Source organism: Gadus morhua, chromosome 20 (genome assembly GCF_902167405.1).
Source record: "Gadus morhua chromosome 20, gadMor3.0, whole genome shotgun sequence".
Classification (NCBI taxonomy): domain Eukaryota; kingdom Metazoa; phylum Chordata; class Actinopteri; order Gadiformes; family Gadidae; genus Gadus; species Gadus morhua.
The window spans coordinates 10,791,217-10,808,478 of NC_044067.1; the positions used below are offsets into that span (position 1 = coordinate 10,791,217).

General features: G+C 41.3%; 1 protein-coding gene across 1 annotated transcript in view; it reads right to left on the bottom strand.

Moving 5' to 3' along the window:
- Window positions 1-15,576, bottom strand: part of LOC115533625 (contactin-associated protein-like 5) — a 55,501-nt gene extending 39,925 nt beyond the window's left edge. Inside the window, 3 exon segments of the mRNA XM_030344211.1 lie at window positions 1,074-1,267; window positions 6,288-6,398; window positions 15,284-15,576. Coding sequence (XP_030200071.1) covers window positions 1,074-1,267; window positions 6,288-6,398; window positions 15,284-15,377 — 399 coding nt within the window. The 5' untranslated portion in view covers window positions 15,378-15,576.
- Window positions 15,577-17,262: the final 1,686 nt, after the last annotated feature.

The following is a 17,262-nucleotide window of genomic DNA, read 5'->3' on the forward strand; positions in this document are numbered from 1 at the left end:
ACATAAACCCAACATCTAGGGTAAATCAATATACAATGTCATATCAATAAGTCTTCCACTTTTTAACACATAGGATGGATGGAGGGTAGGATTGTGTCTTTTTGTTTGTTTTTATGGTGTTACAATATTTAAATCCATACTAATTTCAAATATTCACATTATAATTAGGTTGTGTCTCTGGAGTTCTGTCCAACACTCTCCTCCAGCCCTATCCAGAACTTCAGTTGGCTCTGATGAATGAATGATCTCGTTCTCTGGTCGATGAAGAAATACCTAAATAAATCCAACTCTCACGCGCCAGAAAGAACAGCAAATGTGCTTTGCTGTTGACAGAATGTTTGACTTGCTCCACCATTCTTAACCTATGATGCATTGTAAATAATACATTTAAAAGATATGTTAAGGATAAATTAATAATTCAACATTTCACAAAGCACTGGATATCGCTGGATCGCACATCATCTTCAACACTGCAAATGTTCGAAAAATATGATCCAACTCTACGAGTATGATCACTGCTTATCGGGATGAAACCTGTGAAAAACCTAAACCCACAGTTCCAAATAATGACACCTACATTAGCATATTCCATATGAACTGATTTAAACCATTCCACAAACATTTCTGACATAACTGGGGCGAACACAATAGGTTATAAAGAATTGATGGCACAAGCAACATCAGGCAGTGGAAGAAAAAACATGGTGTTTTTTAGACATGGACTCAATTATGCACAGGCAGGCGAAAACACTACGACATCACACCAACGAGGCTGAAAGAGGAATTTGCAGCAAAAGTGCCAGTCTTGCACTTAACAAATTCCACGGTGAGAAATGTCAGACTCTGTGTGACATCAACAGCTCACAAGAAACAGACCTGAGTGTTAGACATCCAAAAATAATAAAACACACACGTCCATGAGGAGAGGTGCCTAAGGATATCACAGAGAGCATTTATCCGTCATCACTACAGATAAGACCATATTTTAAAAAACAACAACAGATTTATTCATGAAATGAATGGCTGCGCAACACCCGTCCCTAACGTTAACATCATACAAAGACAGGACTCACCCCGACGCCGTCCTCCTGCCGGTACTGTTTCCAGGCCCGGCCTGTGTCGCTGTAGAGGAGCATGTAGCTGCTGACCCAGTCCGAGCTGTCGTAGCGCCCCTGTGTGGCCACCGCCGTCACCTCCATCCTGTCCCTGAGGTCCAGCTGGAACCACGGCTGGCTGTCCGTGACCAAGGGAGACCAACCGCCGGCTCCTGAGGGGTCATCGGGAAGAGAGAAACGCACAATATAATCCTTATTTTGCGCTGGAACTATTTCAATTCAAGGCAAACTACCTGCGGCTGGAACTGACAGACTAGTCTGACAAATCAAATTGTGACTCATTGAATTACCTTGATATTGAACAGCAAATGGAGCCCATGATTTTTCCTTTGTCATTTGAATTGAAAGACTAGTCAGTAACCTTAACCCTGCTCAGAATGAACTGCCCCATCGTAACGAGCATTCTCAAGAAATATACAAAGGTAAACCACAAAAGTAAACCACAGGACCGTCCCCACCTTGAAATTGAAGGCAACCAGTTGGCTACTAAATTAGCTATTTGGCAGAACAGCTTAGCTTGTCTAGTCAAATACATGCAAGTTGACTCAGAATACATTACTATTTGAAGCAGATAACTATAGCTGACAATAGCCGATCAAGATTTTTACAAACCCTATTAGGTTGGATTTGGCAAACTAATATGGCTAATTATGTAGCTCTTCTATGTGACACGTCATATTGGTCTGATCAGATTGTCGAAAAAGTGTATCAAAATGAATTAACTGTACTCCCTTTTTTTACGACAAAACTACAGCTCAATCACATTGCATGTAAATGTGAAGGGATTTGTACGTTTCTTTACCAAAATCAATATTGTTCCTTGTATTTGTTCAAGCAGTAGTCTTTATTGACACTGTTCAGACCCCAGTGTTCCCTAGCGCCTATTCTGTGGTGATTCTGTGCCGTTTGAAAGCTAACGTTAGGTTGAAATACAGCACAAAATGTAATGGGAGGTTGCTGTAGATATTGTTGTGGGCGGCATTTCACATCGAACCAAACACTGGTGAGAACATGCTCCAAGGTTTGTACACGAAAGGGAAAGCCATGGTTCACTTTGAAAGTGGTTCAAAATAACGGATGTATTTGATATGCAAAATGTAAGAAGCTCGAGCAGAAGAAACACGGGCTGCACATGACATATAAATAGGAATATGAATGTCCCTATTTGATGGCTGACATGTACGGAAGAGATCATGCCATAATTTGAAAGCAAATATGAATTGCATTTCATTTTCATTAGCCGTGTTCAAGTCGTTCAAAAAGCCAAGTGTGCATATCAATGCATCGTTTACATGTCTGTCCTGCCAAGATTCAAATAGAAGTTCAAGGTCCATTATACATCTAACTGTCATGCCATGACAAACACTTATGTCAAAATGTAAATGTCGTGTTACTATTGGTTCTTGCATTAGCCATTTTGAAGAGTAAAATCTATTTTCAAATTGCCAATCAACGCTTAATTTCCATGTTTTGCTTGGGTCAAGGGTGACATTCATGAGATCCCAGGAAACCCACGCTGTGTAAATTCTCCTCCCTGTGCGACCACATCCAGCTAGGACAACATAAAAATAGAGTCTTTCCATTGCATTTTCCTTAAAGTCTTAAAGTCAACAGAGCTGCCACTCAAACAGAGTAGTTGGCTGAGAAAGGAAGTGTTATAGTGTTTGGTAGTGATACATGGTGTGTTTCTGGGAGAGATTGTCAGTGAAAGTGAGAGACAGGAAAAGAGAGAAAAAGAGAGTGAGAGAGAGAAAGAGAGATAATGGTCATTAAATTATAACATTTATACATCACTTATTGATTTGATTGTTTTGTGTTCATGCATTAAATGATTCAATTATTGATACTTATATTATATTTATCTTTTGCAATGCAAAAATAGAGAGAGAGAGAGAGAGAGAGAGAGAGAGAGAGAGAGAGAGAGAGAGAGAGAGAGAGAGAGAGAGAGAGAGAGAGAGAGAGAGAGAGAGAGAGAGAGAGAGAGCAGAGCAGCTCAGCTCTGAAGATAGGTTTGTGGCACTATATGCGGCATGATTAAAGACAGGAAGCACAGCAGCACAGGTGGTGGGGGTGTTTTTATTAGTGAGCGAATGTGCAGCACTATCCACCACAACCCATGTGCTGTGGTAGTGCTCAGTTCTTCTACTTTTAAAAAACAAACTTAACTGCTGAACTAAACTTGTTATCTTCACTAGTCTGAAATTACTAAACTATACATCCGCTCAATTTCTAATAACATATATCTTTATAAATAAATATTGAGTTAATTGTAAAATCACATCATGTTATTGTTTTTACTCACAATTCCTATGATGGTAGGATGCATCGTTGCCAGTGGGAACCCTTCTTTGAAGATTAGTATATCTTAAGTGTAATTGATTGTGATACTTTGCAGCCGCCTTAATGTATTGTGAGGAAAGCAACATTTTCCATGTCAACAAGAATTAACAAAAAAAATACATTACCCTGCTTACACATTTGGTCAACGAGTCTGTTCAATTTGCGAATAGAAAAAAAGGAATTTAAAATTTCCCTTCTCCGAAACTTTTTTTCTCAGAGTTGGCTCTCCATACTGCTGCTATTCACTCTACTGTTCTTCATTATACATGCGTTCATGCACTCCCACTGCCAGGAAAACCCAATGGATTCACCGCCAGTCTGAGCAGAAGGGATATCCTCCCTTCCAGCGACACACCACCACCCCCCACCTACCCTGAACAACATCTGCATATTTAACATCTACATAGGGAGGGCACGAGCGTCCATCTTGGACACGCTGCGCGACAACATGCCAAACCGTCTGGGTTGGATCCCAAATGTCCCCAGTCTAAACTGTAAGTATCTTAGGAGGACACAGGACAATAAGAAGCAGGCCAGGATTAGGGAAGCCTGACCTGCTTCTTATGTATCTATCTGACTACATGTATTGTAAATCGAGACGGATTAAAGCAGCATCTAAATGACGGGAAGAGATGGATGGCATTGTGCTACATGTTGATCCTCTACACAGTCCAAATGACAAACGTTCCCTTCTCCCCTGATTGAATTAGATTTATGCCACATCTTGTGTGACTCTTTGGATGTGTTCAATGTCAAATGTAATCATCCGTGGCAAGTGGGATAATTATCCTTATCCTTTCCGTCATGGATTGAACGATCACAATAATATGCAGTTTTTTTCCTAATGACAGGGTTGGGTCAGGGTTATGATATAGATGGCATATCATATAATCGCATCTATAGATAGATCCGATGTAATATGGAATAGTCCTTCGTGTTTTAATTGTAATATTGGCAGGTAACATAAATTACTTTTGAATATGAATATGAACGTGAACATCATAATGGCTCTGTTTCAACTGCACTAGAGTAACTAAATAACTAAGTATCTAAATTACTAAATAAAACATGCTTGCCGGTATGGCTGTGTCAATAATCGTGGTGCAAAAACAATTATAATCAAAGCCATCACAATCCAAAGATTTCTGCGTAAAACTCCTTCTCTCTCCTTTCTTCAATCTAAGCACTATGTATTCACACGCTGCACTCACTCTTCCAAAGCAGGAGGGGGAGGGGAAAGGAGAGGAGAGGAGTGCTTGATTAGTACTTGTGTCTAGTTGATTAGGCCTATCTACATAACAAGGGTAAAGCCACATTGTTGCTCTACCTTCATAATATATTTAAAATCTCAAATTTGAATACAGTCCAAATGTGAGCAGTGAACATCATTTCTGTCTGTGTAGTTATAGAGGAGTTGAGGTTGCTACAGTTCACCTGAACAGCAGACTTCTCACCACCTTTGTGACCCTACTAACAGATAAGGCCTGGCCCTTAGACTTGACTCGGTTAGAGCTTCATAGCTTCAAAGCAACCTAAAAGTTTTCAAAGACCCACGGCTTTCATAGTCTGAGAGTAGGCCTACTTTAAATCATCACAAGGTAAATAGCTGGTTTGATCATTTGACAGGTTGCAATAAAAGGAAAAAACATCACTACATGTTCTGAACATTATAAATTACCATCACATTAGTAATAGTAGGTTGAGCTTTTTGGTGTATGTTGGCCTTGTTTGTTTAAAATCACAAAAATACTTGCTCAATATGTTTTTTTATCAGCCCTTCCAGCACACGGTTTCAACCCGGTGACACAGTGTTTTACTATGACGATCGATCAGAGTCAAATGTACGTGATCGGCGCACATGCCAGCCTGTGCATGTTTACTTGTATTACAGCAGCATCATATTTCTACATATGCGATTGCTGTGAATCATAGCGATCGCATATGTAGTACCCCGATGAGCAAATTCACCAACGTTGACGTGTCATTTTCGCAAAGCTTTTTTGCATACGGATCACCAACGCAGAGCCACTCTGACGAAAGTGGTGTCCCTTCGGGGAGGTGTTTATTACACCATGGCTGCACGCTGGGGACTGACGCCATGGGAGATGTCTCCGTCATGGAGGAAGCGGCGCAGGCGGTGCCGAGGGCGAAGGGTTATACTGTTTGAATCAGCAGCGCACAGCAAAAAACAGCAGGCTAAAAATTGCCTGAGGTCACTGCCGTCTGCTATTCCCGCGTCTGTACCCACACATTAAATAGAGAGATCTTTACTTTCCCGTTTCCGATTAGGCGCCAGATCTATATGTCTCGAGGATATTTATTTGCCTGTTTGCTCACTTGATGAGCACTTCACGTTTCAAGTGCTAGGAAATTGTTTTTCGCCCCCCCTTAAAAAAATACATTTTCATAGCGTTGGCGTTTCTCTGCGGATTTTTGTCTTTCATTTGACTGCTGCTGTTCTTTGTAGTATTACTTTTCATTGGCTTTTCCTTCCCCAGTATAGATTACCATTCCCATGACCATCTCTTAACACATAATCTGAAATAATCATCAGGGAGATACATATACTTTCACCTGTCATTGGTTTTTGTGCGACCAAACCAGCCGATATACTCGTTTGTGTTAACCGTGCCTTGACACCTTTTCACAACGTTAACTTTTGAGGGTCAATACGATGAATGAAACCAAATGGAAATATATTTGTTAGATTTTCCATTGTAGCTAATGAGAGACATGAAATAGAACACTGAACTTAGCTAATTCAGCATGTGAGGACTCTAAAGAACCTAAAGTGTTACTTGACAGATGAGGCGACTGCTGTAGTGGACTTACCTTCTCTTCTGTTGAGCTTGCCGTTGAAAGGTGCATTTCTGATTGAGGACTGTGAAGAGCTCTGGAAGGAGGCTTTGGGTAACATGGACACCAGAGGACTGTTGCAATTATCTGTAAGAAAGAAACAGGTGGTTTATAATGGGTATGATGTGAAATGAAAGACAGGGTGGCGGTGATGAAAGCCAAAATATACAAGAAACGCATGACTCGGAAAAGCTAATTATAGGCTAACATTATATTTCCCTGCTCAATTTTGTGGTGTGTAATTGTGCTAACTATGTGATATTGAATTTCTTAGTTGTACAATGCCGGGAACAAAAGTTGTTAATTATTTGGTTTCTTTGGTCACCTTTTTGTCTGCAAAAGGGGGAGCTGTGGAGATAACAAGCCTGCCTCACTTAGCCACTTCGCAGAGTTCTATAACAGTCCATTAGCTCGAGCAGAAAGCGGATGTCCTGCCATGACTATTTGTCAGTGCATGTATGGGTCCCGCACGCCTGTGTGTGTGTTTCTGTGTGTCCACCAATATGTGTGTTCGTTATTAATCCAGCGGTGGTGAGATTAGAGCACTTCCAGCACGCAAGAGGAGATTAAGAGGCCAGCGATCTCAGCCTGTCGCCCTCGCCCTCATCTCCCCCCTGATCCAACATAAAACAGTCAGACACCATTTCAACCTTCAAGTCACAACTCAAAACTCACTTGTTCAAACTCGCACACAACGTCTAACTGATCACTGTTTTCATTGGCTTTTTTTTGTTTTTTTTGTTTTTGTTTTTTTTCTTTGTTTTTTTTATTTATTTCTTATTGCTTATGTTTATTTATTTATTTATTTATTTATTTTTTCCACAATGTCTTGCTTTTTAAAAAATGTATGATGACTATATGCTCTGTAAGGTGACCTTGGGTGTCTTGAAAGGCGCCTCTAAATTGAATGTATTATTATTATTATTATTATTCCGGCCCACAACAAGAGCACTGGTTTCAGGGCGGACTTCACCCTCACTCCTCCCTCCATAACGTTCCCCCCGTTAGCCTCCGCAAGACACGCCACCTACTGCATGAGGGAGTGCTCCGCTCCGAAGCGTCTCTCCCCCCACTTCATAATGAAAACTGGCACCGGCTTGATTTCAATTATGCCGGCGCTCTCTTCATCAGCACCGCTGTGCATTTCTCTCGGGTGCAGGAGAAGCATTTTGTTTTGGATGCATTCCACTTCAAGTCAGAGTTATTCCGAGCACATCTGTGGTGGCAATTGGCCATTCATCGAGGAGACAACAGCACATTAGAATTGACAGCAGAAGCTGATCTACTGTACTGAGCAAGCCTTCTTCCTGGGGGCTCCCATCACATTCAAACCCTGTCCCTGTCCACCCTGTCCGATCAGTTGCTCTGAGAATTTCTAACCCTGACTTCCAAGGGTGACTAAAGTGGATCAGGCTGTTTCTCTGAGGATTAAATCAGACTTGAGCCTCTGTGGTCAAAATGCAGATTTGAAGGATTAAAAATCGAACACTTGGAAATCAAACAGTACAGATCCTGTTTCGCAGCATTGAAGTCCTCTCTCTCTCTCTCTCTCTCTCTCTCTCTCTCTCTCTCTCTCTCTCTCTCTCTCTCTCTCTCTTTGCATTGCAAAAGATAAATATAATATAAATATAAATAATTGAATCATTAAATGCATGAACACAAAACAATCAAATCAATAAGTGATGTATAAATGTTATAATTTAAAGACAATTATCACTCTTTCTCTCTCTCACTCTCTTTTTAACTCTTTTCTTGTCTCTCACTTTCACTGACTATCTCTCCCATACACACACTATGTATCACTATCAAACACTCTCTCTCTGTGTCTCTCACTAGCTCCTTCACTTACTCACTCCTTTGCTGACTAACTCAGCACACACAATCTTTAGCTTTCTCTCCCTTTCTCACTCACCCATTCACTCACTCTCCCATACAGAAACACACAGACACACAGACACACACACACAAACACACTCATACACACTCTCGTACACACACACACACACACATACTCATTCAGTCTTATACACACACACTCACACACACTCTCGTACGCACACACACAGACACACACGCTCACACACAAACTCTTGCACACACACTCATACACACACTCTCGTACACACAAACACCCTCCCTCCCTCTCTCTCTCTCTCTCTCTCTCTCTCTCTCTCTCTCTCTCTCTCTCTCTCTCTCTCTCTCTCTCTCTCTCTCTCTCTCTCTCTCTCTCTCTCTCTCTCTCTCTCTCTCTCTCTCTCAGGACTGACCAATGTTCTTTTGAAATCAGAGGTCAACTGCTGCCCCGTTGACCAATTGAACTTTTAACAGTTGCTCCCTAACTGCTTGCTACTCCAGAATACCAGTAAATGTCAAAGCCTAGTCTTCCATGGTGGCCAAAAACCGAAAATACTAACAAATAACAAAAACTTGAGGCCTGGTTGATGGCTTCTCGGTGCTGTCTGAGGTTTACACCTACTTGCGACAAATGAGACCTTGGATTGCCCTGAGAAGGAAAAACAAAGCTGTAACATTTTTTACGACAGGAGACATGTTCTAAAAGTGACGCCTGGCCCATAACTCTGGATCCTTGTGAGAGCAAAAGACAATTTCTCCATGTGCCAAATGTGCATCTTATAAAAACGTGTTGTTGTTTACAGCCTCTATCTAGGCACTTGGTGGTGAGCCAAATGCCGGACTGTCAATCAGAAAGATTTATGGACGGGGAATGACTTGCCGGCAAAGCTGTGCTGCTCTGCTCAATGCCTCCTTGGCCTGCGGGATAATTGAAAATCCTCCCGAGCTATGAATGCATTCGGCCCATGGCGCCACTCTCTATGCAAAGTGCCAGCCCTTAAATCTGCCAAGTTACGCATGAGACTCAATGCATGGACCTACGCACAAGAATACGAGTGAATGTCTGTGCTTGAATAGTACTTCTTTACTCATAGCTTAGAAAGGAAAAATCTGAAGCATGAGCATTGTTTAAAAGTTGAAAAAACCTTCGGACGGAGTGACTTTGGAGAACATTCTGGGCTGGCCTTCCCCTGAATGTTTTGCATCTCGGCAGCAAGTGTGAAGGCAGAAGAGAACAATATCCTGAAACCCTCAGGAAGGCATAACACCGCCCGAGGTTATCAGTGATCCTGTTTGGGATAAAAATAAAAGTCCCCCATCATTCTGCTTTCTGCACCCTCCAAGGAGCACCACCATGCAGTGATGCATAAAAAGATGGATGACCACAGGGTAATGTTTGGATCCAGGGCCGAGAACCCTTTTTAGCTGGTAAGATGCACATCGATTAAGAGCCGCAACGTGTTCAACACGAAAAAGACCTGCAACTTAGTCCTAAACAATTCACAATGCAGGAAAAGAGTTTATTTTACAATCAATCTGGACTGTGATTTGTTATTTGTTTTTAATAAAACCGTATTGTCTATATTTCTACATGCTAGTCACTACCACATCTTGACTACCATAAGATGTCTGGTGTAAACATTCAACACTGACTTTTCTTGCATTCAAGCTTGAAAATCAGCCACCTATTATCCTTTAAGTGTTCGAAGATATTTCCCATATGTGCAATGCAACTGAAGGTACCTCATCTGTGACTGTCAAGGATGTTAAGCTGTCTCCTGAGCCAACATCATGAGTCATAAACAAGGCTCACCAGATATTAGGCTGACGAGGTTGATTGGTTATTTATTAGGGTGTCACCAGAAGCACAGAGTGACAATTTAAGATACAGGGTGGCCCCAATTTACTTCACACTCAAATAAGAATAAAAAAATACACACCCAACACTCTGTGTTGCGCTATCTGGCTGCCAGACAGCAGAGTGGATCAGACAGGTTTGATTAATATGTCTAGAAATCCACACTGCACAAGTAGAGCATGAAACTGCAGATTGCTTAAATCTAAAGTACCTGCTCCAAAATCAACAAACCCTAATAGCACAAAAACAAAAAAAAACACACACCTAGTTTACCACTATGTTCCACCATTGATTAAGACCACGTTTGCTAAAGGAGTGCCTCCAAATTATCCTTTTTGTTTTTCCGATGAAATGGATGCAGATATGTTCAGAGTGAACAATCATTTAAAGCAGCAATCCAGCAGGCCAATAGTATGAAAGGGTGTAAGGATAGCATTCAGCAACACGACAGCTCCAGACCTCCGGGTTGTATTGATGAAAACTCATATGATACCTAGCATGGATAAATAGACCCTCTGCCTAGGGCCCAACAACTGCTGCTCAGCGATACCTAGAGAAGATGCGAGGTATCAGTTGACAATTAGCCCCAGATGCAGGCTAAATTCGAGGAAGCGCGGGTCAATACAAGTGATTGAGAAACACGGCCCCGGTTACTGTAGCACTTCATTTCCAACAAGACCTCCAATTCAGTCAACTGGAAAATAGAGCCTAGAGACTCCGGGTCTACAGGGTGAATGGAGTCTGATTTGAAGCCCTGTATGTACTTTAACAACTAGATACCGCATGGAAGTTGTTCCATTTTAAATGTTCACTGTCAATTTAATCACAAGAGCGTTCTAAATCCGTCTGCAGTCTCCTCCCTCGGAAGTGAGGTGGCCCACATGTGAACCTTACCTTCAAAGAGTGGGTGCCAATCACCCTATCACTATGCAAAAAAAGCCAGGGGTTGGAAGCTTATTAGCCTTTGCTGAATATCAGGCCAGAGGACAACGGCTCCTGTTAGCGCTGGAGTGACAGATTACTTTTAGCATCGAAGCCCAGATGGAGCTTCTGATACAGCTGTCCTCTCTGTTGCCCGAAGAAATGTCGCACAAGTCAGTCACATTTAAATGCGGACAATTTCCCTCCCTGGCCTTTATTCAATTAGAGATAATCACTGGAGCACAATTCTGGCAACAGGTTGCAGACTATAAAGCCGACCCTTAGGGTGGGGATAGATTCAAAGACAACACACAAGTGACATCATCTCTACACGTCGCACGGTTATGGAACACTGTTGTCCTTCAGATGACCACAATCAATATGTGTTAAAGGACATTAGAATGTGTGGATCTTCCCTTTCATATGTCTCAGTTCGTTTTTATTACTTTATTTTGCGGTTTTATTCAGGTATTTTTTTATTATGTAGACATTTTTTAGAAAGAATACTCCGTCTCAGTTGTTTTGTATATGACTTAATGAGCAATATATTATTAAAATGTTAATAGATGACAATAGAAAAATGATGTGTTATTAAGTGTCGAAGTTAATAATACCACTAATTAGCTATTTTGAGGAAATTCATATAAATCATGAATATCGCACTGCCATGCATCATATTGCTGTTTTCTCTCTGGCATGGTCAATAGACTGTGGGTGTTTTGAAATCCTTTAAAACCATTGCCAGTAACACCAAAAATAAACAGAGGATGAAACTTACGGACTACACTGCTATTTGAAGCATATTCATTGCACGGTATGGATCGGGAAGGGCTACCACATTAGTTTGTGAGCTGTGCAATTGAAAATGGAAGGCCTATACCGGCGCCACATTCATCATAATAGATTTCTTTCCCCTCCCAGGAGGTCCAGAATAAATTATTCCTCTAAATAGCCTTATATCAGGTGTCCATTATATTTTCTCCCATCTCCATGTTTTGGCACTCATTAGAATCGAGAACTGATTTGTTAGCAGCACATCGAACCCACTGATTAACAGCAAGGTGATGAACTCTAATCACTTGTCTTATCTCTCAAAGCAATTTACTTTGACAGTGGAAAATATATCAGAGCACATTATATGTCTATGCCTGAATGTGCTAGAGACTTGTGCCAAAACTAACTTCCATAATCAATCATCTGATAAACAATTTCATTAACAATAAATTGATAACAATTAATTGATAATCGATGAACGTCTTAAGTAAAGTATGAACACAGTATGTATGAACACAGTTCAAACATACATTACAGTGGTCAATTTATTGGAGTCAGTTGTAAACCTAAGAATCAATGTGCTTGAGACTAGTGCGGAAACTAGCTTGATGAATCGATCAGTGGATTGAAAATGTATTTGTTACAATTAATTGATAATCAATTAATGTCTTTAGTCATTTATCCACACACACACCCACACAATACATATTCATATTAGCTATATTAGCTTGAAGCCTTAGAAACACAAGAGCTTGTTTTTGGTTTATGTTCTGTTTCAGATGATTAGAACATGAATACTTTAGTTTTTCTTGAACACTCATCAGATAAGGCAAACACATTTAAGTCATTCCTTTGAGCACTGTTAAATGGACATTGCCATTGCCATTATTTATGTTGCTTAGGTGATTATTAATAATAGATGAAAAATGTAAGTAATTGTTCGAGCCAATCAAAAAGTGAGGTCAGTCCATCAATAAGTAAGCCTGTTTGTTTGTCTATCTAAGATGAAAGCACAACAATGTGTTCTCACAGAAGGGGAACCATCCATTCACATTGCTTCTCTTTGCAGACCCTGTATTCCTCAGCTTATCTTCCAAAATACATGGCCTTGGAATCCGGCGCCTCCGGATCTTTGGATCAGACCCCATGTGTCTTAGTGGAGGAGATGTGCGCTGTGTGTTTAAAAGATGGGGATGGCGATATCTAAAGTGCCATCCGGCCCGCGGCTCTCTGCCTCATTTATTCCTTGATGAATGAATCAAGCCGCTATATCCCATGAATATGTCTGACAACAGTTGGAGTTTCTTAAGGGCCTACTTTACATTCATTAGCAGCATGAGAGAGAGCAACATGGCCGACGACCTCCTGGGCACGTAGTGTGCGGTCGGCGGACGAGGGAGGCCGGTGCAATACCCGCCAGCCCGTGCTGCCACTGCTATACGCTTGCCAAAGCAGGGGAGGGAGGGAGGGAGGGAGAGGGTCGGCTCTTACTGTGTCTGTTCACCGATCTAATGCGGACCGTGAACATTTCACGTGAATAAAACAAGCGGTGGAAGAAGACACAGAAGGTTGCCCCCGGCCCGCCCCCGTGCTACAGCCTTCCATGCACACACACACACACACACACACACACACACACACACACACCGACCTGTCAGGTTCTCACTTATGAAAGATAAATGCTCTGTGCGCCTCCTGTGTGGGAAATCACTAGTAGAGCAATATTCTTGCTACAGACCCTGGGTGAGGTCCTGTCATATCAGGGAGTACCTGGATAATGAAAACCCCCTGCAGTTTTTACCCACTTAAGGCAGGTAACAAAAAATATGCCTTGTAGGGATTGAAGTACTTTTTAATGGTACACCTGAAGTTGGTGTTGATTACAATATGAGAGCGGAAGGCAAAACCCTTGCTGTTTTAGTACGACCTGACTCATTCTCAATCAGATACATTTAAAACAAGACAGCGTGTTAAGGGGTATTCATTGCTGTACATCAATGAATACTTTCTGAAACGCACTTAGAGATAGTGTTATTTTTTGGTTAGCGGCAACGGAAGTACCACAATAAAAGATTTGCTGTCGCATAATATATATATTTTTTTAAAGGTCTGTGATACCATTTGTTTGAGGGGTTGTAATAGCTGCAGTTAGCTTTGCCACATGACACAGGAGCCACACACACCAGCCCATGTTACATCTCCAGTATCTCTCTCTTTCTTGCCCTCTCCCTGCTGTTTCTCTATGGTAAATATGAGAGCAGCCTCTTTCTCATCCTGGAGGAGCATCTTGCCATTTCATCTAAGTACAGCATGTCAATTCTGATCACTGGATACATTTGAGAACCACAGGAATGTCATAAATGAGTAATGTAGCTGTCAGTTTGGCTCACTTCATCTGCTTACAGCATGGGCATAAACTGTGTATAGCCCAACGCACCATAACAGTGTCATGGCCGCCCCCAGAGAATGGTGGCAGCACAAACGTAGTTCAATGTTGTAATTCCATTAGGATAATATCAGCCCACCAGTCCTGTATGAAGTTTAATACATTCCTGACTTCTGGGTGATTAGGATTGTGATGCTCTTATCTTTCTGAGCATCTGGTGAATTTAAATGATGTATGATGTAAGTATACAGTCTGAAGGGAAGACTTGAAAAGGAAAACAAAACCAAAGGTTTAATGTAACTAAGGGAAATATGTCATTTGATGATAGAATAAGGTGAAATCTATGAAATCACATAATTAACAGAAATAAAACATTTGAGGTATATTGACTAACTAATGTTGAAGACGTTAACATGGTTTCAGAAAAAACACCATGGCAGTTTGCAAACGGGAAGTTTTGTTTTGAATGACCTGCATTGAAGAAATGCGACCTCTAGTGATTGCGTGCTGGGAGACATTATAGGAGGTACATTAGACATTATAGCTTCTATATTATTGTAACGCTACGCTGTTAGACTACCTGCGCCCAAATATCGGTTTCAACACACCAGCTCAAAACAAATACTTCCCCCATTGAAACAGTCGAATCGGACACGAAGACCTATATAAAAAAGCAAAAGAAAAGGCTGTAGCCCTGATACTGGAAACACGCGTTCCTCTGCAATTGGATATTGTTTTGAAAATGGCATATAGCGATTTTTATTTTTGTTAAATTAGTAAGTTGGGTTCATTGTTTTTCTAACCTCACCGTATTTGTTTTTTCCTTTTTTCGATATATTACCTTTTTGCGTCTCACATTCTCAACGCACACCTGTTTTTTTCTTCGGCATAATTAGCCGAGCAACATCGCTCCGAAGCTAACATGTGTAAGCATTTTAACTTTTCCCCCTCCAAAGAATTGCTACATCCTTGTTTATTATTATCATTTTTTTAACATCCCAAGCGTGTTCGATTGTGCAGGCTAAACAATCTCTTCGTTTGACACACTTTAACCGCTAACGTGTGATTAGATTACCTAAACAGACCTTTACCGTTCAATTGAATGATTTGATTATACAAGCGTCTGGTAGTGCGTACCGCATGTAAGACAACTTCTGACCGGACTGCCGCGTTACTTACAGCTGCTGGCGGCAGACGCCGTGCTGGCGACGCTCAGGAACAAAGCACCCAAGGTAATAACGATATTCAGCGGAATCCTTTTTCGCATATCCATCTTCACGCATAGGTTATTATGTCCCAGCTAGTGTATCAATCTCGTGAATCAGGTTCCTCCTTGCGTCTTCAGCAAGGAGGGAACCTAGCACTAGGAGCCAACAGTGTACTACAGGAGTGAACCGCTCCGACGCCAACACGCTCCCTCTCTGATGATGCACATGGCAACATCTCTGGCGCGCTCTCTCTCTCCCTCTCTCTCTCTCCCTCTCTCTCTCTCTCTCCCTCCCTCTCTCTCTCTCTCTCTCTCTCTCTCTCTCTCTCTCTCTCTCTCTCTCTCTCTCTCTCGCTCTCTCTCAATCACACAGACACACACTCCTACTCACTGTTTTTCTCCCACTCACTCACTCTCTCTCTTTCTCCCACTCACTTACTCTCTCTCTCTCTCTCTCTCTCTCTCTCTCTCTCTCTCTCTCTCTCTCTCTCTCTCTCTCTCTCTCTCTCTCTCTCTCTCTCTTACACGCCCCCACCCCCTCCCCCATCTCATCCTTTGCTCTCTCTCTACCTTTTTTCCCTTCTTTCGTGCGAGGCAATTTGGCAAACATTTAGTAACAGACAGGCTTCTGTGGATCGTTTCAGCACCATTTGTGTGCGGACAGCTCCCTACACTAATGGTGGTATTTATCAAGGCTCTTTCGATATTTTCTCATTTTCACTTGTGAATGGGAGGTTGTTTCTTGTAAACAACCACGATTTTGAAAATATGGAAGGATGTCAAATATGTATTTGTGCAGTTCATGTTAAATGTAGGTATAAGTTATGCGTTTATTTGGATTGTGTAGATTGCAATTACATAATGTTTCCTAATCCTTTCTCTTTTATCTGAGTGGAAGCTTCAAGTTACTATGATTATGCTGTTTGCCGGTGATGGTCGTTCAGGTTCTGTGGGTTCCATTTTTAGGCTTTAGCGACAGCATTGGCCCAGACTATTTGAACCTTAGGAGGTTAAGCAAATATGAAAGGTTAACACAACTTTGATTTGATTTCAGATCTCCCTGAAGTCCACGGAAAAGACAATATATATGAGGAGCAGGAGTGATTGATCCAAAGAACACAGCAAATTATGAAATATTAAATAATAAAACCTTACTATATATAGAGCGATCAGTGGTTGAAATAAAAAAGGATGGTTTATATAACTTTTGCTTATATACTATTTATGCTATGCATGATTACATTTTTTATATAAATTGAGCATTGTACTATAAATCCATTACTTAAAGCAGGTACTATAAAGTATATATATATATATATATATATATATATATATATATATATATATATATATATATATATATATGTCACAGGTTTAGTACATACTTTGGAGAATATGGATCATTAAGATTATATATTAATAGCATGTACTAACAGCATAATAGTTTGGTTAAAGAGCTGTGTGGTTCATTGGGTGACATTATTTTGAGATAAAGGCAACAACCAATTTTGGCTAACAACCCTCTTAACGGTAAATCTTAGATTTTATTGTTTCTAGTCTACACAAGTTGAAGTGTTCCAATACTTCGCTCGAGTCTAAGATATAATGCTTTATTTTTCTGGTTACCTGCCCACTGTGATTGCATGAAGGAGACCAATCCCTCAAAGGGGTGCCCTTCTCAGAGCTGCTGGGGCTGGTAAACCTGAGATTTCTCTGCATTCGAGAGCCACAGCTCATCTATCATCCACCTGAGAGGAGCCCTCAGCGTTGTCTCTCTTGTTTCCACAGATGAAATTCGCCACAGCGGCTGCATCTGAGTTTGGTTCAGGCAGGCCTTTATGTGCTAGATCGGAGATCGCGAGAGAGCTGCAATCAGGGAAGTGTCACGGATGCAGGTGATATGTGCGTCCCCCACCGCCACCACCGTAACCGCCACCACCAAAGCAAAGGC